This window comes from Mytilus trossulus, chromosome 12 (assembly GCF_036588685.1).
Source record: "Mytilus trossulus isolate FHL-02 chromosome 12, PNRI_Mtr1.1.1.hap1, whole genome shotgun sequence".
Classification (NCBI taxonomy): domain Eukaryota; kingdom Metazoa; phylum Mollusca; class Bivalvia; order Mytilida; family Mytilidae; genus Mytilus; species Mytilus trossulus.
Genome location: NC_086384.1, coordinates 54300727 through 54327761, shown reverse-complemented (window position 1 = coordinate 54327761; position 27035 = coordinate 54300727). Strand labels below are relative to the sequence as shown.

The window sequence follows — 27035 nt, the reverse complement described above, 5'->3', positions numbered from 1 at the left end:
GGTAAGATTGCCCATGATACAACTCTCCAGGAGAGACCAAATAACACAGAAATTCCTAATGTTCTTCTAAAACCTGTACAATCATTTAATGATAACGTATGACAAGTATTTTTTTCCTCTTGTATTCTATCTCACTGATTAAACTAGTCCGAGATGACTCTGACTCTAAGCCCCAGCTTGTCTGGCAAAACAGTTGTTGGACGTCAGAGTAATCTCGGACTATGATCAAACGTAAATACCCTGAACTTTTCAAGTTGGACAGTTGATTATCTGCACAACATCTTGTTAATGAAAACAGACAAAAAGATAGTTTCACATTATTTTATTTCAAGATATTTTTAATAACAAGAAACAAATCATTCTCATAAACAAAAGTATCTGTACATAATCTACATTTGATTAGACATTATAAAGCAGTTATCTCCCTTACAAGAGATTCACTCAGTTCAACTGCTAAGGAGTAGTTACCTCCCTTATACATAATTTAAGTATACTCCTGGAAATCTCTGCTTAATGTCAAATGTCAGAGGAATGTCCTTTCCTCACACGATTGAAAATGGTATTTTTCCTAAATAAACCATTCTCATTTAAATAATTTATCAAAGTAACCATTGTGACATAAACAAGGTTAAAAGAACTAACATTTCACCTAAACTCAATTTTGATATTTTCATTCGACTAATGACCTTTACTTGTTTTACTCTTCTTATTATTTCTAGTTTTAACTTCTTCTTTACGTTAGCCTGGTGAATGATTGAACTTTAATGCATTTAGTGATTTCAAACAAAATAAAGAAATATAAAGTGTATGAAAAAGACAAACATTTTTTTATTTCTTTGACAATTCGTTTAAATTGTGTGACCTTCTAGCACTTAAGTCTTTTGTTATGATATAAAATTCTAATCAAAGTGTTTTGAGCACTGGAGAGTAAAGATTGCATTCATATATAATTGGGGACTAGAAGTTTAACATTGTATTAAGCAGTATGGGAAAGCACAACTATGAATTGGAGATGTGATAATGATTGAAAAAAGGGGGGTACCTTTCATTTTAAATATAACTTCACCAATTACATACTTCATATTTTAGGACAGTAACACGATTCATGCACCATGCATACTTTACATGTATGTAATTTTCATGACGGGAATGATTATGCACATACAAATGACTCTGTCATTTTGAATATCTTAGTAAATGAATAGAAAAAAGTATAAAAAATACCCAACGCCAAGGCAAATTCAAAGGCTATCCATAATCAGAACATTTGAAAAACAACTACCATATTCCTGACTTGGTACAGGCATTTCCTTATGAGGAAAATGGTGGGTTAAGCCAGCTTTATAGCTAGCTAAACCTCCCACTTGTATAACTGTTGTTTGCACAATGTAGTGTAATTGATGTTCATAGGATGTTTAAAGGTTGTGTTTTTAGCAGTTTTTTTCCCTTAATCTCTCTCAGAAGTAGTTAAAAGTCTTCTACAAGAATGCAATCTTTACCATGTTTTCCCTTAACATATAAGTCATTGTAAGTGTTCTTGGTAATAAATAGTCAATTCAATGTGGCAACACATTAATAAGGCCAGAGCTAGGATAGAAAGATATGAATTCAATAAATAATACGGGAGTGGTGAAAATAACAGATGAGGAAAATGAGAATGAGAAAAGAACAGGTAACAAACAAAAGTTCTTGCAAATATTACAAATAAAACCAAAAAACTTTTACATCTGATTAACTTCTACATTATTCAATTAAAAAACAAACTTTAAACATTATATATAACTTCATTGCAGTGTTACTTTCTAACAACAATGCAAGTGTCTCAATCTTCTTTTTTTTTGCGCTTTCAGCATTTTTGGGGTTATATTTAAATTTTTCTTTGTGACAACAAATTGTGGAAAAAAGATGAAAAAACTGGTATGTATATAACTATCAATAGAAAAAAATAATAATATAAGAACTCATTACATATAGTTAATGATCTATCTCAATGAAAACAAAGTTCTACAGTTATAACCCAAACCATGTAATATACAGCTACAACATAATGGATTGAAAACAAGCTCCTTAGAGGCATAAAGGTCCTAATCATAAATGCCCTATAACTTATATAATGATTAACACATAAACAAAAAGTACACATGATCCATTCAACACCAACGCTTTTTCTCTTTCTCTATTGACATCTTTCATCCATCTATTTCTAGCTTATAACATTCTCTCTTCATTCATCCATCTTTTTCCCATTTACCAACAAGCAGCAATTCACATCAGAACACAATTCAAAGGTGGTAAAACACCATTATTATGTTTATTTTTTTTTTATGGCATATGAAAAAGTAATGATATTCATCCTCAACATCTGCACCTTATTCCTTAAACATCAAAGATGGTTAAACACCATAAGTATGTTTAAAATTTGATGGCATATGAAAAAGTAATGATATTCATCTCAACATCTACACAGCATCTCACATCTCTAACTTAAGTCATTTAAACCTGTCCTGTATTTCAAGGACATTGTCACACTTCCCTAAACTTTTCCATGCACTATTCTACACAGTATCACAGCCCATTCAGTCATATTAAAATACTACATTCATGTCAATTATTACTCATAATCATCATCATCATAACTGTCATTATTAGAAAACAAGTGGACGACGAGTTCATACGTTGACATCATTAATGCTGTGTTGGGTATCTGTCTAATCAGCTGTGTACCTAATCCACGATACAGTCCACGGAATCCTTCCTCTTTACCTACAGTCATAAGAGTCTGAAAGAATGATTTGTACTTTGAACCTTCCTCACGAAGTCTCGTTCTTACCACTTCTGTAAGTAAAAAGTAAAATAAATGGTTAATACATGTAGTCATCAAAGATTTGTTAAGCATGAAACAAAATTAAAACACAATTTCTTGGTTTTTGTTTTTATTGATGCAGTATTGTATGCTGAAATTGTAATTAGAATTCTCCCATTTAGGTAGTTTAATCAATAATTTAAATAATCGTTGAATTATCAGGTCAAAGGTTGAAGTCATATACAAAGTTTATGTTAAAAGGTAGTTCGTTCTGTTTTTTTAAAATACATAATTTTCTAAAACATTTTAAATAAATATTCCAATCATAAATTCACAAATGATAAAAGTCAGAAGTGCTTTAGACATTGTAAGTGCTCAAATAATCTAACTTGCTAACATCAAGAAGCTAAACATATATGCATTCAGTTTTTGTTTTGCAATGTGAACTTAAAACTAAAGGCACATTTAGGAAATATTATGGATCGGAGTTATCTTCCTTTGTACTTAATTGTACTTAAGCCATATATTTTTCTTTTTTACACAACTTGAGAAATTTTTATTTAAATAGTTTTTCATTTTTGGTCTTTTGTGGATAGTTGTCTCATTGGCAATCATACCACATCCTCTTTTTTATATTTACATTGAGATCACACCAGTTAATGGTGGAGTAACTGTTGCTCAACCATTAGTTTTTTATGTTATGGTGTGTGTACTATTTTAGGTCTTTTTCTTTTTTAGTATTTATTCACATGGTATTGTCAATTCATTTTTGACTTATCAGTTTGAATGTCATTTATCCTGGTATCTATGATGAGTTTATTTAGGTATCTTCACCTCTCTTTAACATACATATACATTGATTTTATTTAACTAGAATAATTATATATGCTTATTAAGAACCTCTTGGGAAGTCAATAACCAAAGATAGAAAATAGTGGCACACAGTCATAGGTGGATCTCTTACCATGAGGGTAAGCCACACATGTGGCACACGTCTTCGAAATAGCACCAGCAGCCATGAAACGGAGAAAATCTGTAGCAGAACGACTATCCTGTGATCCATAATTCTCCAACATTCGAGCCTTTAACGCTTCATATATCACAAAATGAATAACTGTCTCGGTTACACCAAAATATGAAGCAGTAATTCCACGGTAAAATGCTTTCACACCTTCAGTCTGGTAAATGTTTTTGACACATTGTCTGCATGTTAAACTGTTGTCCTTCCTGGAAAAAAAAGAGATTATCATAAACTATAAAGTCAAATAAATTGCTTATATTTCTTATTTAATATTTGTGTGGTTTTGTTATTTTTCAATGTATACCAATTTTTATTGATTTTATCAAACCTCCCAATAAAACTAATTTGTTGACACAGAAACATCCACCCGATACTGAGGACCACACCTATCTGTCATAAGTTTTACCAAGTAGTCAATAGTATTTAGACAAGTTAAATTCCTTAGTCAGATTACGATTAATTCAAAGTTTTATGACTGTAATCTGTAAAATATATTTGCAATGCTTCATAAATAATTGTGTTTTTTCTTTTGATTTTTTCAGGGTAATTCTGACCACTTAATTCTTTTTATGCTTTCAGGTATATATTTCTTGGGGCTTATAACAATTTCATTCTGGCGAGTTCTGATAAAAGCTCATTTGAAAATGTTTTTTTCTGAACACAGAAATTGGTAAATTACTATTTACATTTATACTTACTTTGAATCTAGTTGAAGTCTTGTTTTGACGAACCAGATAGGGTTGGTAAGAGTACATGCAGTGAAACCTGAAAATGAAAACAAACAAACTGTATCATCTGAAATAATCTAAATTCTACCAACATGAAAATAACACTGCAATACCATTTATTTTAGAATGAAATTAAAATGTTTAGGGATTGATTATATATTTTTGGTGAAAATTAAGCACACGTTTTTTTTTAATTTGCATGAAGATTGTAGGTTTATATTTATTCAATATAATTGCTTGACAATAAAAATTCTCACAAATGTTGTCAAAAATGGTTGTCCTAGAAAAACAATAAACGAACAAACAAACAAACAAAAACAACAGTGAAAATACAGAAATAATAATAATATATTAACCATTGATTTAAAAATAAAGAACCAGAATAATGAAGCAAAAAAATAAAAAAAAGAAAGAAAAGTAGTTTTTAAAGGTAAAGTGCTGTTCATGAATTATTTGATCAAGTTGGCCACTTTCATAATTTATAAAATAAAAAAAAAGTCCTTTTAAAATGAAGTTGTATTTCAAATTGGAAAAAAATTCAATACAATATTTTTATTGTCAAACATTTATATAACACAAGGCCAGGTATTCTACTCAGTAAATAGTGCAAGTAATTATACGAGTCGGTAGTTGTGCATATCACAAAGTATAAAAATAAATTATCCAAATCCTTGCAATAATTGACAGATTGAATTGTCTGCTAGATATTTATACATCCTAGATTTCAAGCATGTATTTTTTTGTATGCTAAAACTGACATTTTCAGTCATCTGTTTGAGGGAAAAACGTATTTTTTTCAATGAGCCACAATAATTTTTTTGAAAATAGTAATTTGAAACACAGAAATATCCAAATCTATTTTTACATATTCATTTTTTCTTTCTTCCTAAATGACCAATTTTTTTTTTTTTGGCACATGCAGTCAAAATACCTCGCATGAATATTAGTAATGAATTTATCAGTATGTTGTAGGAGATGGTTTGATATGAATCATGCACATTCATGAGTTATGTCCCTTATTTATAGTTTAGCTTTTTAAAGCCTACTGAAGGATGTCAGCATTCCAGTTTATCTAACTCTCTTTCTGTGACAACAATTCTTTCACCAAAAAAATTTTGTATTTCAATTTAAAGTGTCAAATACAACCAGTTCAAATTAAGCCTGCCAATTGCACTCGTTTTATACACAAGATAAATATATATATGCATCAACATAGGCTAAATCAATGTAGATTGTTCATATTAATAAATTGTTCATTGATCAACACAACACGGAGCGGCTTTTCCACCATAAACGCACAAACAATCTCCATCCTGCGGCACGAAAAAGGCTACATAATTCACACACAAAGATATAACAATATTATATATATAGATATACGTCACAATCTATAAATGGTTGAGTGTTTGCAGGCTCAAACTTGACCGGTTGTAAATAACACCAAAAATTGAAATTTCACAAAAAAATGTATGTCTTACCCAACCAGTGTTCATGGAACACTGGTCAAGGATGTCTGAGCTATAAATAGCTTCCCCAAGTCTGTGCTATAAATAGCATTCAATGGATCACAGGTTTTTCCGGGATTCTTTCTGAAAAGACTTTTATTTAGGATTTCTGATGTTGCAGTCAAAACATTTTAAAACACAATTTCTGATGCATAGACATACAACTTTAAACAATGCTAATATTTCAATGAAATTCAATGACTTTTTTTTTCTAAACATCACAATGAATTTCTAGCATTTTTTTTGGATAAAATTTTAATTTATCATCATGATCATGTTTATGAAAAAGAACATACATGTGACACACACTTTTTTATAATTGTGTTAATTTTGAACAATTTTTTGTTACTTCCTACATTTTGTCATAACAATCATGTGTATTTTTTTCTTTTCAAATTGATTGATTTTACTTTATTATTCATGTTCCATTCAATTCTTCACTTTGTCTCACCGAAAACATTTTGCCAATTTGTTTCATTGATTATTTTTGTTATTTTTTTTTTGCTTTAACACAAAAATAATATCAAATAGTGTTCTTGCCAAAAACTGTCCCATGTGAAGGAAACATGTATTAAGAATAAAATACTCCTTTTTAAAGTTACCATGTAGAATATGAAATAGATATCCAATATGTACAAAATATGTTAGACACCACCACACATGGTTAAAAGTAGTTTATTTCTATTTCTTATACAAACTAATGTGATGGACAGACAGACAGACTGACAGGACAAAATATACAATATGTTTCCCTATCTAACCATCGAAACCTATACAAAAAGGTCACCCTCAAGACTGACCTTGAACGAGTGCTGACCTTTAAATTAGGTTGGATTGAACTACAGTGGGACAAGAATGATATGAATTATGACATTACAATGAAAATTTTTCAGAAATTGAATATAACCAAAAAAATCTTCAGAATAGACATGATAGACAATATTAGAAGATGAAAGTGTCCTAAAAGGTTAAACCAATTAAACAAAGCATTTTTGTAGGGTTTAATTCTAAGTCGTACCAAAGAATTTCTTGTTTACTAGAACATAGTTTGATCATTTATTGGAAAAACAGATTATACAATCAAAACTAAAATCCTGAAATTCAGTTCAGAATGAAACCTGTGTGCTTAAAATGAAGTAAATATTTAAAAATAAAAAATGATATGCACACAGAGTGCATACACTTGTGTTTTTTGTGGTTAGAATAAACATTTTTCTTTTTGTCAATCCAACACTCAATTGAGCAGCTGTCACACAATGTTTAATATTGCTGTTGATTTTTTTTTTTTAATTTGAGTTATCTCCCTTTGACCATAATTGTTACCCACCTGCAGTTACTGCTGAGCCAATATGGACTAGAGGAGTTTCTGGGTTCATCACTGTATTTAAATAATTCTTCATGTTGGCATAGGAGAAAAAATATATTGCCCTGAAAATAGAAATAAGGTAACATGTCATTTGACATTTATGAATCCAATTATTGCAACAACAAATGACCCAAAAATATGAACATTATCATATATGGCAGATTTTACAATAAGAAGGAATTATTGTTTTTGTGTATCCATCAAAAAAGCAATTGCTGAAACTGTGAAACAGACTGTGTAATGGAGTAATGCATTATGTTATTGAATAAAATGTGTCTTTCTGAGTAAATAAAAATAAAAATTACTCTGTGTTTGTGTTTTTTGTTGGAATTAGAGGGTTTTCAATTTCAAAATATTGGACATGGAATAGACATCATGACCTACTTTACTGACATCCAGCTTATTTGGAGTGGAATTTTGAAGTATTATTTATAAGTGGAGCCTAATAACATGGACTTATATTTTAATAAAAAGTCTTCTTTTGTGTTTTACTCATAACTTTAAGGCAGATTTTTATTGGTAAAGGCTAAAAAAGGTAATTTAATAATATTGTTGCTAACGTCACGTCTTTTCCGTCCATTGTGGTATGTCACAATCGCAATTTTCTTGTTGGTTCTCAGACAGCCAATTGTAGTTATTTTTATCCTGGGTTTTATAAATAATTGAAAATAGCAATCATATTAAATTTGGATGACGTAAGGGGGTCAAAGGACTTGAGGAATCAATATCATTGGCTGTTTTATTTTTTGCGAACGTTACTGCTCTAGGTTTCCGTCCAAATCAGTGTCACGTGAGCAACATATATTTAGATCTGTAACTCTCCTGTATAGGAGTTACGATATCGCCCTTTGCAGAAATAGATTCGGAGTCAGTTCCTTCACATGATGGGGAAGCAAAAAAGGCAAGTTGTATGTAATATCGTTACAAGAGGACCTGAAATGTATTCCGTCCATCAAAAAGACATTCGCAACAAAACGTAATATCATGATAGTAGATGTTGCTAATGTTACTATTACGAATTGGTTTCTTGTGTATTCATTTGATATAAAGTACACCTGCAAATGACATTCTGTATATTTAGAAATTCTAAACCAGATTGTACAATTTTATTACTCCAGGCATATATTAAACATCACTGTTTGCATACATTTTAACTTTTAAAGATGTTGTTGCTCATGTGACATGTCCAAATGTCGCTAACGTTACTATTTTTTTGGTTTCTTGTGTATTCATTTGATATAAAGTACACCTGCAAATGACATTCTGTATATTTAGAAATTCTAAACCAGACTGTACAATTTTATTACTCCAGGCATATATTAAACATCACTATGTGCATACATTTTAACTTTTAAAGATGTTGTTGCTCATGTGACATGTCCAAATGTTGCTAACGTTACTCATTTTTGTCTCCGTCACGTTAGCAACATGAAAGTAGGAGACAGAACACAATACTGTAAAATCTGCCATATATTATATAAATTTGTACATATATGGAAATAGCATTTCTCTCTTTCAGAGCAGTTAAGATTATATCGGAAGTTTTTAATTATAATTCAAATTTAAGTTATTTTTTAGTGAGTTCATCCTTATTTTTAATTAAGGTGACTGTGGACTTAAAGTTAATCTTTTCTTGTTTTGTTTGGCTGTAATGGCTGTGATCTCAGTTAGTCATTGTAGCATATAAGTTTACCTAACATGACTTTTTATTTATTATATTCAGCATATTTTCTTATAATCAATGATGCATTTTTGGCCTAGAAAAACAGCCTGATACAGAACCGAACCAGTATTCGCTAGAAATTACTGTCATCTTTTTTATTTAGTTTGTGAGTTAATCCTTCTACAATGTATTAACACATTATTAACCACAATAATAAAATTTACTAAATCCTACATAATTATACATTTGTTGACAAATCATAAACATTGGCCTGGTCTATCATGTGTCTATATGGATATTTTATCAACCTAAGCTATTGGGCCTCTTTTTTTAAATGTGTTTTAAAGAATTGGTACATACTATTAAACTTAGAAACCTGCATTTAATGTAAATATTGCCTTTAAAACAAATTCATCAAATTCAAATCTGTTTAATCTGTTAGTAAGGCAGACAAAATAATAAATTGATACACGTGTTTATACTAAACATGGTTACAAGATAAATTCAAACCCATGAATCTGACCTACTGGCATATTTTTCACCTGTACAATTAGTTTACCTTGGTCTAGTACAGGTAAACCCATTTAAACAATATCTACATGTATTTAGGGAATTGAGAATGAAGATTTTGTGCTGATAAGACAATAATTAATCAGTCTGTTTCAAAGGTAAAATTACTAAACAAACTCATTGTTCCTCTAGATTCCAGATTACAGTATGAACTAGTTAACAGCAAATGCATGGTTGGGTTTAAAAGGCTTGTCAAAGTACATGTATGTTGTTTTCAAAAAATTCTTGCCAAGTAGCCAGACATTTTGTACAATTAATAGTATTATCAGGTCAGAAAACAAGTTGACAAACTACAATCAAATTTACAATTCATTAGGCGTGTGATCTTTCAAACTCTGCCAAATTGGCCATTATTTCACCCACACCATTTAATGGAAAAGTTCTACCCTGGACAATGGCCAAAATTCTACCGTGGACAATGGACAAAGTTGGTGTTTGGTTTTGTTTACTGTTAGTGCATATCACAATGACGTGTAAAAACCAACCCTTGTCAACTCAGATGTTTATATTTTTCAATCTTGATTTTTAATTTCTATAAAAGACAAACAAATTTAAATTTTATATAAAGAAGGATCTCATACCAGCAATGCCAATGCAATATGTACCTGATCATCTGTATGATATAGGCATCTATACTGCACAAAAAACTAAAAAATATTTTAAAATTATAAAAGTTTTCAGATTTGCACATGACATACATGCTGAATATAACATGTATAAGGTGGTTAATATATTATTATAAATATAATATATAATAACATAAATTTTTATCAAACATACCATAATTTCAAAAGTAATAATTTGCAAAGTTAAGGATAGTTTAAAAATAATTGATTTCGTTTACTACAATTTAATCAAATACCTGTTTTGACTGTTCTTTTTTTTGTTGCAACATAACACGTTAGATATAACATTAAGATAATGATAAATATATAATATTGTCTATTAATATACACAGGGTCATACCCTCATAATATTATTAATCAGTTAATTAGCTCCTCATAATATCTGCACTGATAACATACCAACATGACATGCATCAGGTAGAATTAAGTGAAGGTCATATTTGTTTTTTGCTTATCTTGTTCAAAATAAACCAAAGACATGTCTACATGTATCATAGCATTATAGATGATTCAGGTACTGGAAAAATACTGCAAAATATACTGCACAAGTGTGATGCATGATCAGACCAAACACAAAGGATGTACATTGTACACGTATCTCTCTCTGCACAATGTACAGTTCATATGGTCATGATTTAATGAAAAATCGGAAAGGTAGATTTTCAGACTAATTTCTGGAAAATCTTTTTATAATGACTTTCATTTATTCATGTATATATCTGTATTTGAAATATCCAAAATGAAAACGCAATTAACTATTTTCCCTTTATCTCTTGTAAGTATTTGTTTCACTGAAAGTCTTTCATGTCCTTAGAATGTCCCCATTTAAATAAATCTTCAATTGGAAGGCTTAATATAGTTGTACTTCCCCCCTTCATTTTAAACACTTAAGGGGGCTCGCGGGTCTAAATCATTTTTTTTATTTAATATAGGATTTCGCTATATTTTTCTATAAATGAACTTTATCTTATCCTTAATAGAAAAATGAAATAAAAAATTGGGGTCACCGTTCATTTACGCTCACAATCTGCCTTTGAAAGAAGCATGCATTTTTGTAAAAGTCCTTTTTTTCTGTTGAACTAATAGGAGAAATAGCGGTAATATCGAAATAAAAAAAGAACTAAATTACAGAAATCGCCCAAATTTTACAATTATTTAGTTTATGTACAGCTAATTCGAAAACAACAATAAAAAATATAGGTCACCGATGAGTTAAAAAAGACATTTCAATTTTAATGCCAAAAAAAGGCTATTTTGCAACAAAGGGAGATAATTTAGAGCTTTTTAAATGATATTGACTTTTTGAAAGTCACCTGGGGTCAACATGAATTATTTTTTTGGAATAATTTTTGTACCATATGATAAAGTAACAACTACTAAAGGTAATTAATAAAATTTGTAATGTAAAATAAAAGTTTATTTTTTTTCTAAAAATCTTATACCCGCGAGCCTCCTTAAATCTAAACGGTCATTATTAAACTGGTTTATATCTGATTCAAGTATTTTTTCCATTTTTCTTTTTGTACTGTTTTTTTATTTCTCACTGAATGCCGATATAAGATAACTTTGCTTTAAGTCCATGTCTACTCTTTAAATCTTGAATTAAACAAGTTAACTAAATAAAAGCCCAATAATTATAAACTAGGTTAATCAGTTTATTAAACCTTTCCACCAGGTAATTCTCCGTTGAATTAATTCTATTTATAGATATAAAGTAACAAGTAATTTAAATGCATATATAATATATGGTAGTCAACCCATAATTTCCATTCACTGTGTTCATTCATTAATGGAAAATTCCCACAAACCAAAACACATGATATGTACGAAGACCAGTTGTAAAAAAAATCCTTCCTGTCATTAATATTGGCCATGGTTCATTTTATTGTTCCTCTAATTTTGGTAAATAAATATGACCTACATTTTTTTGTAAAAATTTGAATACAAGTCTGTAAAATCATATCATCAATTAATCATTCATTCATTGTGCACTTAATTTACATTTGAAAACATGTCTGTATTTTATATGCAATTAATTGAAAACTTATAAAAGTAAGTAATAAAGGCTTTTTAGTACTTTTCTATTCTATTGAAATTGAAAACACTGTATGCGGACTGAAAATTTCCACTTACATGACTTAAACTGTGACCACACTTGTCAATTTTTGACAGTGAGAGGTTGAAACAATGATGTACAAAACTTCAGTTAACTCAATGCTGGTGAAATTCCACTGAGGTCCAAGTGAAATATTGCAAAAGTCGTGATGCCAGTGATGGGGCCTTCATTAATTAAATAAAGTAAAAGATAAATTTGTGGTAACCAATGGTAACAGAAATATGCAATATATATATGGTAAAAAAAAAAAAAAAAATCGTAAAAAAGGCCCTTTATTATAATTTGTCAATACATTTTACGTACATACATGAGGCATAACTGTTGTGAAAAAAATGATGGAAGGGAAAACAAATTAAAATTTCAGAAAATTTCGAAATAAAATTTAGTCTTTGAAACAACAATGCTTTTTTCATGTTCATAATCTGATAAAACTATGTCAGCATTGTACTGAAATATTACACGTATTTCAATATCAGTTACAAACTTAGCGTGACAAACTTAGTGGTACAAGTACTTTATAAGTGAAACACTTGTGTGTAACTAAGATAACAACAGAACACTTTACATTTATTTTCAGGAAGATAACAAAACGGTCACCGGTGCAATATTTATTTCAAGGTCAAATACTGTGCAACACTAATCTAGTTTATCAACAGACTTTTATCATACATGTACATTTTATAAATGTGTATCAACTATATGTAATGCAGACAGTTGCATATGTTTATAAATTTAGCAGGAATTCAAATTTGGCCTTCAGTCACATTTGAAGATAACCTAATTTTCAAATTTCAATTTCACAAACAAGCTTACGTCAGTGCTATTTGTATAACATGTAAGATAACACTTCAAATGCTTACGATTTGATTTTGAAAAAAGAAATTGAGAAAAAATCTTGGTCTAGAAATCATTATGGCTCATTATATATATAAAAGCCAAAGAAATTTTAATCAATATAAACATGATAAATCAAGGATTTTCTATGAAGTGCAAAATTAATATACTTTATGCAGTACACACATGACAAATGGAAATCTTCTCAATAGACTTGGGAATATTTTAAATTCAAAAAAGAAATCTTATTTACATAGGTATATATATCATGAATACATGTATACATGTATACCTATACGTTGATATTCACAAAGTGTTTTTGAAAAATTTCAGGACCAAAAATCTGTCAATCTAATTAAAGTAGTGTATGTACATATACACATTAATCAAATAGAAAAAAAAAGATTTTTAAATTGCATTTCATTTCAGTGTTATTTTTTATTTTAATATACTTGCTATAAATTGAAATTGCTTTACTGTGGATTCATTTATTTTCGTGGGTATCAATTTTCGTGGATTGCTAAAAACTTGCATATTCGTTGATATTTGATTTCGTTGTTTGAAAATCTTTGTATACAACATCTATTGAAAATATGTATTTCGTTGAACATTTGATTTCGTGGTTAGCCTGTACCCACGAAAACCAAGAAAATTGGTATCCAACAAATAATAATGAATCCACAGTATATTAATTCTGCGTTTGTCCTAAGTCTGATTAAAAATATAAGATTATTTGTTTTATTTTGTCCTTTATGCAATTTCCTGCTGATGGTTGATCATTATGATCATTGTTAAACTTAATCACAAGTTCTATAGCATGTACAAACAAGCTGTAGTCTTTACCTACTGTCAGACCATATACAAATAAGAAAATGTGGTATGACTGTTAATGAGACAACTGTCTACCAAAGTTCTTGAAATGAAGTTGATATAGCAGGTTTTTGGTTCATGTGTTAGTGATCAATTTTTAATAAAATTGTATATATATACATTCTAAATATTCAATTGTTAAGTTTTTAAATGATGTTAATTATCTTTCTGTTTTAATATACAGACTTATGACTTTAATACTAGGGTGCAGTGTTTACTTTATTATTCCTGTATTTTAGTTCATTGATTCATCAGATTATAACAAAAGCAATTGATCATCCAACTTAAAATGCCCCCTGGAAGATTTCTTAATTCTAAAATCTTGTGGCTAATTAAACATTCAAGTTTTAAAAGTTTAAATACACAACTATCATGACTATTTCTTTATAAACAACTCTTAAATGTCTTTAGAAATGAGAAAAGAGGCTCAGCCTCTAAAATATGTTTTAACGGCTATACAGCATTCCATAATGTTATTTATACATTTGCGTCATAAATTATGCTTTCTTCTTGTTGCATAGATTCTGTTTATACTCATAAACATGCAAATTCCTGAACAATGCCCAAAGGATTTATTTAACCACAATTTTTATGCAACTATTATGTATTATGTATTATGGTTGTAAATTACTGCAACATGCCTGCACCAGTGTTAATATCAATCATAGTCTATGTTGATCATGTTTATTATCTTTTTATCCTTGTCTTATTTGATGCACATTCAATTTGAAGACCATGAAATCATGTATAACATCAAATTAAAAACATTTAGTTTGATGTCACAAACATTTTCAAGGATGTATTTTAAAAAATAAAATAAAATGTGGATATTTGTACAATAATAACAGTGTTCCAGCTTGCTTGTGTTTCACAGTGTGGTCAGTCTGTTCTTCCCTAACTTCCACCCTATGCCCTATTCTAGAATCCATGCCTTTATTGTTGTATTATGTTGATGATAATACTATTATTCAACCTGACAAAGTGTCTGGTCTTTGTTAGTCTTGTATTATTTTCAATTTTAGTTTTTTGTGTACAATTTGGAGTTTAGTATGGCGTTCATTATCACTGAACTAGTATATATTTGTTTAGGGGCCAGCTGAAGGACGCCTCTGGGTGCGGGAATTTCTAGCTCCATTGAAGACCTGTTGGTAACCTTCTACTGTTGTTTTTTCTATGGTTGGGTTGTTGTTGCTTTGACACATTCCCCATTTTCATTCTCAATTTTATTATGACCCTCAGCTATATCATATTTTCTATTCACCCAATCGCATAACAGAACAGTAAAGAGTTACATTATTATGAAATTAGAGCTTTCATTGTAAACGAAAATCGTGACGTCCACATTGGAAAGATAATTATATACTAGTGATTTAATTCTACAGCTATTTCAAGGCTTGAAAAGAACACTAAAATATAAGACAGTGCAGTTTTAAATAGTTATAATATTTTAAATCTTGATCTTTTATCTTTAAAAAAGAAGACAACCATTTTAAAGACATTTGCGATTTTATTGTATTGCAGAAACTTTAAAATTAGACATGCAAAATTGTAAAGTTATCTATTTTTAACAAAATGCAACATTGCAAAACAAGATTTACCAATATCCAATGTAGATCTTTCTTAATATAGCTATAGAGTCCAGTAATTCATTCAAAACAGCAAAAAATCAATATTTACTTAAAGAAAATTCCATATAACCTTTTACTATTTTTAGTTCTTAAGAATGTCAAGGTTATTCTATATTCATTCAACACAGCAAAAAACAATATCTACTAGTCATGCTAGTCTGAACTTCAGACATTCAGTTTTAAGATTCCAAATATATTTTAGCAGTAATGATTTTATTTGCAATGTTTTATTAAGTCACTCTTTTCCATATATTACACAGACTATAACTTTATTCAATTGACTGGTTTTCGCTTTGAATAACATTTATTTAAACAGCCCATGATTGTTGATGACCTCCTTACTTCCAGTCCATCCGCCCTTTTTTTTGTCCATGGTCTAGACCTGTATGAGACTCAATGTGTCTGAGAACTTTTAACTACATTTGATACACCAGGTATATGCTTTAAAAATTTACAAAGGCAAGTATGTGAACTAGAGATAGCTACAGTGGGTTCAAATTTGTGTGAAAATTTTAGGGGGGGAGGGGGTTAACATCACAAAATCATAGAATAATTTAGTTGATAGTTTTTAATAGACAGTTATCACAAACATACATGTACTTTTGATTTAGGTCTTCTCTTGAATTTAAGTGATATAACAACTTACCTAGAGGGCGCTACACCAATTAAGTTTGGACCTAGTCCTTTGAATAACCCGTTTACACCTTCTGTTTGGACTATGTGTCTGTAAAAAAAGAAACAATATACATATACATTTATTGAATGAGGGAAACTAGTCATGACTCTATACATTTTTGTCTCATTGATAATTTAAGGACTACCTTGTAAGCATCCTAAAAACATTGATCATTGTTGATGCATTATAGAAATTACAAGGACAACATGCAAAGGATTGTATACAACCATCATAAAAATACAGACACTAATTAGAATTTCACAAGAAAATGTGATATAATGATCATAAAAATAAAATACATCTGCTAATTATGTGTATTGGAATATCACAATAAAACTGCAATGTACATGTACCTTCAATGAATTAGGTGTCTGTCCTTGATTTTTGTTTACATAGTTTTTTTTCAATCACAAAAAGATTACAGTCACCCAATAAAAGAAGTACATGCAGTCATTACAATAGATCAATGCTCCTACATGTTATGCAGGGTATTGCCCTAACAATCTATGTTAAAAGTAACAGACTAACAAACATGAACATTGTACTGTGGATTTATTTGTTTTGCTTTCAAGTAAATTGCATTTTCATGGATATTTGACTTTGTGGGTTTCTCAAAGCCTGCATAAATTTAAAGACTACAGAAAATTTGTAATTTGCTGAATGTGGTCCAACCTGATAACCATCAAATCCCTTGAAACTAGTTATCGTGGGAAAAATAATTAATCCACAGCATAAGATATTATCCAGGATTCATTGACATTTTAAAACTGAACAAATCTTTATGAGACAAAAGTACAAATGAAGTACATGTACTTAAATAAAGAAAAGGTATCAACAGCAAACCCCCAAAAACATGAAAAACTCAATTTAATAGAATATTTGAACATAACCGAAAGAAATAATTCTTCAATAGTTTAAAAAAAGCTTAAAGATAAAGGAAGAAACGAAGTTGGAAATGCATAACTGTGGTGAAAAAAAACGGGGAAACACATAAAATATTTAGCTTGATCAAACACATTAATATTGCATTTGCATGTGCATTCCAGGATCTCTATGGTAAGCTCAATGCACTTTTAAAAGTAGGTAATTATCAAAATTAGATCAATTATATCTTCACCACTTTCATGTTCAGACTACAAATTGCATTGCACTTTAAGCCAACATACATGAGCAATGTTTTTATTAGTTTTCTATTTTTAGTTCAATGTAGTAAACTTTAAAATGACTTTAAGATCAAATTTAAGATATGCTAGGATTATGTAAAATTCTTTTTTTTCCATCCTACTGCTCATTCAGTATCCTGTTATTCTATTTTTAGATAAAAGTAAGTTTCAACCATGTGACAAACACCTAGGTCATGAATAGACTGCATGATGATCAATCAATGAAATAAACAAGGCACATATGTAGCATTGTCCCTTAAAAATCAGTGCGGATCCAGCTATTTTGAAAGGGGGGTTCTATCCCAAAGAACACCATGAAATGCTGCAAAAAAACATGACAATAATGCTATAAAAATTCAATATGAGGGCGATTTTTTTTGTTGCCAAACCTCCCCCAATTACGTAAATTTGCAATGCAAAAAAGATGGTGAAAAAAAATGAATTGACAGACGACTTTTATACTTACTTTAAACATTTCAAAAGACTAACATGTGATTTTGTATGGTGATAACCGTTCTGTAACAACTGAGTGTCTGCCGAGACAGTGCCAGCAGTTGTGTATAGTTGTACATTAGGGACGTATGTGGTGGTGTGCGACTGTATGTAGGCAGGATGGAACTGTGCCACTGAGGACTGGAGACGTGTTTTCACAACTTCCAATGGACAGGTTGCTATGGCACCAACAGTACCGCCAACACTAAAAATATAAAAAGAAAAATTTGAAAAAAAGTGTATGACAAAAATGTTTTTGTGTTTCAATTTGACCTCTAACATCAAATGGCCCCAGCAAGTCACAATAAGGTTGTCAGACTTTAGAGCAACCCCAACTTCACAAAAATAAGATAATCAATTTTCAACGTTATTTTCAAATCCGTTGCAACTCCCTTTTTCTATTCAAATTTAATGAGTAAACAATAGATAAAAGTTTATCATGTTTGAGCTAACTACATGTAGGTGAATAAATTCAATGACCTAATGTATATATAAGTCAGCCACACATATTTCAATGAACTTAAACAAATTTAAAACAGGTAAATATTTATATTTTTGTTTGACTACAATGTCAACAATGACAGATAAGACAGACCTAAGACTGACAAGAGTATAGAAACAAACGTTTTTAAAACTTAGTCAATGTCAAGGCCAATGATCGACTAATAGTAATATATATTATAGATTAATATATATGAAAGCACACGACATGTGACAACAATTGATTTAAGCCAAGTTATTTCTTTAACAGTTAATCATGAAATCAATTGTGAGAGTCATGTGCCATTTGGTCATAAAAAAGTGTCCCTCTTATGCCATGTATGCCGCTGGCCCTAAATCTTAGCAGTCATAAAATAGTGTCCCTCTTATGCCATGTTACGATGATGCCGCTGGCCCTAAATCTTAACAGTCATAAAATAGTGTCCCTCTTATGGCTCTGGCCCTAAAAAGTGTCCCTCTTATGCCTCTAGCCCGAAATCTTAGCCAGCAGTCTACAAAAAAACTTTTGGCTGCACATGTACTAGCCCAAATCCAATTTTAAGTAAATTTAAGTTGGATTCATTATTTTGGCTATGGACTATTTGACTTGTGGTAAAGCATGAAGACTGAGCCAGAAGGCTATAGAACTTATAATTACTAATTTATGCAAGTAAATGTAGCTCTGTTTTCACATGTACAAGTAACATGTGATCAGAAGAATAAGAATAAGATGGTGTTTTTCCGTCTGAAGAGTTTATTGATCCCTATCAGGTTAAGTTTACCTCCATTTAGATGAACTACTACACTTTGACATCACCTGGGGGTAATTAAGGTCACCAACCATAATTCATAATCATAAATTTAAATGGTAATTAAGCATAATCATAAATTGTACACAAGTTATATTTATGACTGTTTTTCAGAATTCTTTTTTCAAGGGCACCTACATGTACATGTAGAATTAATAATCTGATCTCAGACAAAAGACTTTTTTAAAAGCAAGGTGACAGACAATTTTTTTTATAGATATATACATTTTGTATATTAAGGTTTTGTCCCACGAGCACTGAAATTGTAAAATAACATTTCCACAAGCTTTTTAGACTGAATGTTTTTTTTGTCTATTGAGCATCATTAGTTCGCTCTAGATCATGAAGATCTCGAGTATTGGCAATAACAATGCAAACAACATTTCCATTATGTATTAATAGAATATTTGTCAATAGTTACTGTAAACAGAAAATGCATCAAAAAGTATATTGTGATTACATGAAGCTTGATACTAGATTGCATGAAACTCTGATTTGTAAACAAGTATACATGTATATATACATGTACCCCTTCCTTTAATTTCATGAATTTCAAACCTGTCATTCAGGGGTATAATTAATTTCTTAAACCATTTATTTTATATCTGGTTATCCCTGAAGAAAAAATGCTGCTCCTCACTACTTTTTCTATTACAAACAGCTGATTACAAAATACCAAAATTATGTCAGACTCCTTTGTAAATTTTGGTGGTCAAACCCTTCAACTAAGTGCTACTTTTAGAGAACATAAATAGTGCATGACAAAATGCTTAATACATGTAATAGAATCCTGGCTACAGCCATGACTGACCAGTCAGTGTCAAGAATCAGCATTATATTTACATACCTTCCAGCTAGTAGAGAGGAAACATCAAATGAAAATGAGGCAATTCTTAATTGAATCGTAGAAAATATTCTCATCTGATCTATCTCCAATTTTTCAAACATGACTAGATTTTTTAAATGACAATAAAATAACTTCCAAATAATAACAGGTTATTGGTTGCTCATTCACTAGCTTGTAAAATGTTGTTTTATAAAAACTTCTGGTCACTGCACTGAATCCTAGTTTTACTATATAAATTAGTTAATTTACTAATCCTTAATTTTTTCAATACTGGTAGTTATTTCAGTTTTAATCTTTAGCCTTAAGCTTTGAGGTGAGTGAACACATGTAAGATCACATAGACTTTTTAAATAAAAGACAACTGCCAATACATTTATTCTAAAAAAAAATGGTCTGAACCAGTTTTGACTAGTTTATAAATTCCAATAATTGAACCAAGTCTACTTTTTTCCAGATCTTACAAAATATTTTTTACATGAACATTGCTATAATTCAATTGTTTGTACATGTAGCTATATCAGTGGCAGATCTAGGGGGAGACAGGGGTAGGAACCTCTCTTTTTATTGAGCTATTAATGCATTTGAATGGGGACATCACATATAGACCCCAGTTCAAAAAGTATAAGTTTAGACAAATGTTTTTGAGATTATAACTCTGACAGACTCTTCTTAGATAAAAACCCTACAAGGAGAATTTGAGAAGACTCAACGACATATACTGCCGGGCAGCCCCCTCCAAATTCCTTCCTCATACATCATGTACATGTGCATAAAGAAATATTTGACATTTGTCTCATCCAGGTTGAAAAAAATTATGCCATTAATAAAATTAAGAACAGAAAAATAGAGAAAAGAAGTGCATAACAAAAATTAACAAATTAAATATTTATCTATTAAAAAGCATCTTCATCTACTTATAACAAATAGGGATGGCTTTTTAATACATTTTAAATATAACATACCTTCCAGCTAGCAAATGAATAACACCAATTGAAAAAGACACCATTCTTAATCGAATGAAAACAATTCTAATTTGTTTTATCTCCAATCCGAAACATTATATATATGTATTGTCAAAATTATAAAAAATATTCCATGACATACATGTACGTGTTGTAAACGTGATTAGTATGATTAATCACAGGTGATTGCATGCACATTGGCCATTTAAATTTAGTTATTTTTAGAATGGACTTTAAACATGTTAAACTTGGAATTAATTTTGAATTTTCAATCTAAAATAATTTCAACTTATTAAATCAATTATCAAAAGGTATCAAAAAATATTTTCCTATGTATGCATTGGACAAATTAAATTGTGAAAATGAAAACCAGCATTTAAGTTTGTAGCTAATTGACATACATAAGTTCTAACCAGTATTTACTTGTTCAATCTTATGCTAATAAGATGTTTTATTTATAGATCAATATGACCTTGACATGGTAGATGTCTATTTTTTTTTTTAATTTACATGTACTTTGTTTAGAAATTTATTAACAAAGTCAAGAAATGCATACTAAAATTAAATGAAGTATTGCATTTATTGACCTTATTAAATAGCTCAATTCTGTGTTAATTTTCAAATCAGATCAATTCATAACCAGACCCAATGATAATGATGATTAGACCTGTAAATTTGCTTTTGCAAATTTTTGGTTCTTCCCCGCCGGGATTCGAACACATGCTACTTAGACACACGCATAGAAGTAGGGCTTGTTACAGCAATTTATGTATTGCATAGGACTTTTAAAAGAAGCAAATGTCCAAAACATATTTTTGTTTCATTTTCAATCATTGTCAATAAAACATTTAAAAAGAAAAAAAAATCAAAATCTTTTTTATATAAATAAAAATTTACTGTCATGAATGTATTGACCTATAATCACTGAAGCGATCAATAAGCCAATAGGGCAAGCAAAGTTCAAACACATGTAATGTAATATAATCAAGGTCAAGGGCAGTTACGTATACTGACCACTGTACATCTGTAAGAAATGTGAAACGTGATCAAATAAACAAACACTAGCAATAGTCCAACAGTACTTATTTCTTTGAACAAACTAGTAATGTCTACATGTACATTGTATAAATAGGTGACCATTTAAAACTACTTATCAAAATTATCAGATAAAAGGTAATATATGTACCTAGTGATGTAGAGTCATTGTTTTTAATTAATCACTATAGTACACAAAGTACATTAGATTAAAGACTTTAAAGTTAAGATAGAAATAGCCAATGAAATTTATATACATTTATGCATTGTACTTTATAATGTTAATTAAAAAATATTAATTAAGATGTGGTCAAATTGTCAATGAAAAATATATCCACCATCGATGTAATAAATAAATAAATATAGATTCCTACTCTGCAACAAGTGTATTGCGATATTTCTCCACTCAAGACAGTAAAATTATAATATTTAAAGCGCGAGCTCGAGGCTTGCCAAGCTTTTTAATTAATTAAAATTTAACTGACGAGAGAGAAGAGATATTGTTATACATTTGTACATGAGCTACATGTATTGCGTTGGAATCTGTTTCTCAGATAACTTTTATCCTTCGATCTTATTATAAGTTTTTAGAAACATGTGTCCTTTAAACGAAAAGCATCAGGTATGGTCCCCTTTTTTCATGAAGTCAGAATATGAAAATTCAGAAGAAAACAAAACATTTGGAGGTCATAATCAAATTTAAGCTTATCATTTGCAGAGAACAGATATTTCACTAGTAGCACAAAAATAAGAGAAAACCAATTATACATGTACATGTACAAGTTTCAATGTATTATTAAAGGTCGATTGATATTTTTCTGAAAAATATCGAAGTTAGCAGAAAAAAGCAAACCCTTTCCTCAATGGATTTTTTTTTTGGGGTACATGTACACTTGATTCCCAATGATGCATGAGTTGTAAAACATGAAAAGGATTTACAAGATCATTTTAATATTATTCTAGATATCGCATCTGCATTAACTTTATAACATATTTAAATCTACTTCAGTCTTCGCGCTGAGTGGAAGCCCAGGCTAGTAAAATTACTCTTGGGCCTGTAAAAATCATATCTACAGGCCAACAGAATCTAACTAAAAATTTTCAAAAATTGAGCTCTGGACCTGTAGATTGAACAGTTCATCGTGAAGACTGCAGTAATTACATTTATCGCTTTTTTGTGCTTTTTTCCTTTTATCTATTTTTGTGATAATTTTCATATCATGCTTCTCGTTTGAGATGGACAAATTATTGCTAGAAACTAAGGAGGCCACGTGGCGTTGCTAACGAAATTGACATGAAATTGACAACGTCGTCATAGGTAAAATAGCGATAAACAGATTATCATTGGTCTTGTCAACTCGCTTGCTTTTCTCACTTTCGCTGTACCAGCTCAAGCGAGAAAATCAATCTCGTTGAGATGATCAACGATAATCTATAAGTATATGTTCTTCCCAAAAATTGCATTTAAAAGGGAAATTTTAAATACCATCTTACTTCTACAAATTTTAGCACCACATCCATAACATAATCTTCATTGTATCATTGTATATGAAAACCAAATCACATTCAAAATTATATATATCATCACATTACCCTGATGCTACATTTGTAAAAGGCCCTGGGGAGAACGTTCAACACTATGTACATGTATACACTGTATTTAATACAGATTAGGGGGGCACCGGACTAGCGGACTACCATTAGTGTTGAACCCTGTATTTCAAAAATGTACTTGTATTTGCAAACATATATAACAATAAAGATAAATATATAAAAAATTGTATTCCAGTATTCTTCTATGCAAATCAATGTGAAAATAATTATTTGGTTACAACAATACAAGTATTCAGAGAACTTTCGACAAACTTTTTCCTTCATGACATGTGACGCATGTACTGTACAATTAAAAAGAAAAAAAATCAGGGTGAACAGGTACATTGTATTTAGACCAATGTAAATCTGACAGGGCAAACACTGAAACAGACACCGATTCAAAGAGGGGGGGGGGGGATTTTCAACCATAACCAAAAGAATTCCTTTCATTTTCATTTGCAGAAAAGAAAATATTATGTAAATCCTGTTTTGAGGAAATTTATTTGTTATCAGCTGTTGTTACAGGGCCATGTTATTCATTTCACCCCCCCCCCCCCCCCCAAAAAAAAAAAATCAAATCGTCGTCCCTTTTAATGGCAAAAGGAGTTGTTAATTATGATACACATCCTTGTGTTGTGTTTATAAAAGATGCACAGCAATAGAAATGAAAATATAAACATAAACAAGGTTTTCAATTTGTAAACAACATTCGGGTTACAGAGGTGTTTCATAACATTTCAAACGATGAATGCAAAAAATTGTATTTTTCATTGGTGAATTTAAATATTCACTTATTCTTACCCTCCTGCCAATAAATGCACTCCTATGTGGTTAGTTCCAGACATTATTTTTCTTTAATTTACAGTTTACATCCCAAAACACGCTGGTACTATTGACGATTGTTTGAAAATTTTCCTAGGCTATTTGGAACTCCTCCAGTGTTTTCATCAAACTCCTAATTACCAGAAGATAAATAGACTGCAATGTACCAATTTGATAAATTAAATATTATTGTCTTTTTCCTTTTCATAAAAATTATTAGAAAAAGAAAATCATTGACTTGTTGAATTTGATTCTACGTAAATATGACACATTAATAAACTTGTATTGTATATTTTAAACCGATGTTATTTTGATCCGTTGCATTGGTATTTAGTTATATTCCAATGAATAAAGTCTTTATTTATTTTCCGTTCACGTCGTCTATGCGTGAACAGCGACCGGCCTTCATAAAAAAATCGGTTAATAGGTTAGGAGCGAATAGACTTGAATGGAGAATTTTAGGCGCATTAAATAAACATTTTTTAATAAACATGAAAACTTTTATGTGTTTTAGATAGGGGATATTTATGTACAAACAAATATATCAGGTACATACAAATTATTTTATAAAAGCCGGAACACGGCCGCTTTGACCCCCCTTTTTGTGTTTATTTTTAGGTCACGGTATATTTATATTATCAATTTAATATTTTGTGCACAATTTATCTCAAGAATTGGATGGAATTATACGATTTCTCCCAATTTGCTTCTGTATAAAAAACGAAGAAAACCCAGGTGGGTCAAATCAGTCGGTACATAATTCATCATAAAAAAGGGGGCGGGTATTAATAAAAAGCGAAAATCAGATCATGATGTATCATTTATTGGGAAGAAGGGGGAGTTGAATGAAGAATTTAAGAAAATGAACGGTCGGATTACCAAAATACAAATTTAGCGGATACTGACGTTCGGCTGGGAAATAAGTTATTGGCATATTTCTCAAGTTCTCACCATTGATATATATTTTACATTCCAAAAAAGTGACCTTACCAGCGGCACGAGTCCTGTGACTGAAAAATGAAACAGTAAATACTGAATTGTTTACAATATGTCCTCGCCAAAAAAAATAAGCATTTGTAATCAGAAAAACAAACTCCGACCATGCAGCACACCGCCATCATAACGGACCTACTTCTTTACTGAAAATGGATCTGTCGGTTTTGAACTTACATATATCAATATATATATGGGGGCCTTTTTCTAATTCTTTTAGTCTGACAAAAGAAAATTTAATTTTTCACATTTATTGATAGAAAAATTGATATGTGTTATGTGAGTTCACAATGTTTAGAAATGGTATGGCTGAAACACAAAAAGGGGGCTGAAAGATGTATTTTAAGTACAAAGGGGTTCTGTTTGTCTCAGCTAAACAGGCTACATTTGTTGTTTTGCACTGTACCCCTAAAATTTCTTTAATAAATTTTATGTGTAAATGTTCAAATGGATCTGAATGCTTGAACACTTGGCCTACACCCTATACTTCACATCGATCATACTGCGTTAGGGACGACATCAAAAGACCAATGAAGGATAAAAAGCTTAATTCAAATAGTTTGGGGTGGGGGGGGGGGGGGGGGGTTAAACTTGCTGCTAGTTTTGTTAATCCTACATCGATTTTACATATATCCATATGGGTCAATAAATTTTTCCCAAGTTAAGTTAAGAGCTAGGGGGTTAGGGGGTCATTAAAAAAACTATCCGAATTGAGTTTTTTTTATCCTACATTGAACTTTTGATGTCGTCCCTTATTGGAACAACTAAAGTATCAAATAAGTTTTCAAGTATATTGCACGAATTTATATAATATTTAAAGAAACAGTACAATTTTTTTAAATTTTAAACCAAGCCTTTCTTCCTTTTTCCATCAGAAGTTTTTATGCCCCAACTACGATAGTAGAGGGGCATTATGTTTTCTGGTCTGTGCGTCCGTTCGTCTGTCTGTCTGTCTGTCTGTTCGTCCGTCTGTCCCGCTTCAGGTTAAAGTTTTTGGTCAAGGTAGTTTTTGATAAAGTTGAACTCCAATCAACTTGAAACTTAGTACACATTTTCCTTAATTATGATATGATCTTTCTAATTTTAAAGCCAAATAAAACTTTTGACCCCAATTTCACGGTCCACTGAACATAGAAAATGAAAATGCATGTTTCAGGTTAAAGTTTTTGGTCAAGGTAGTTATTGATGAAGTTGAAGTCCAATCAACTTGAAACTTAGTACACATGTTCCCTATGTTTTGCAAATAAAGATATAGTAGTGCTATTTAAATTATCAAAAAAATAGTCAAAAGCCAATAACATATAATAAACAAAATATATGTATCCAAGACTAAAATACCAATCAGTACACACCCAACATCCAATCGAATAAAGACGTCATTAACAGTCAGAGAAAATATGACACTGTGCAATGTCAATATATAAGTTTCGATA

The 27035-nt window shown here is 30.3% G+C and overlaps 1 protein-coding gene across 1 annotated transcript; it reads right to left on the bottom strand.

The window, feature by feature from the left end:
• Positions 1-307: 307 nt before the first annotated feature.
• Positions 308-24762, bottom strand: LOC134692859 (solute carrier family 25 member 36-like). The gene is made up of 7 exons (XM_063553468.1): positions 24589-24762; positions 18036-18266; positions 16377-16454; positions 7385-7485; positions 4523-4589; positions 3768-4030; positions 308-2835 (listed from the first exon to the last, which is right to left on the bottom strand). Exons 1-7 carry the CDS (start codon positions 24630-24632, stop codon positions 2612-2614), a joined length of 1008 nt encoding a protein of 335 aa, XP_063409538.1. The 5' UTR covers positions 24633-24762; the 3' UTR covers positions 308-2611.
• Positions 24763-27035: the final 2273 nt, after the last annotated feature.

Bases quoted from the DNA above. Each gene is read 5' to 3' on its own strand.
- LOC134692859 (XM_063553468.1), bottom strand. From the start codon at position 24,632: ATGTCTGGAACTAACCACATAGGAGTGCATTTATTGGCAGGAGG. The intron at 16,455-18,035 runs GTAAGTATAAAA...CTTTTTTTACAG, and splicing joins AGTCTTTTGAAATGTTTAAA to ACACATAGTCCAAACAGAAG. The intron at 4,031-4,522 runs GTAAGTATAAAT...TTTTTTTTCCAG, and splicing joins AGACTTCAACTAGATTCAAA to GAAGGACAACAGTTTAACAT.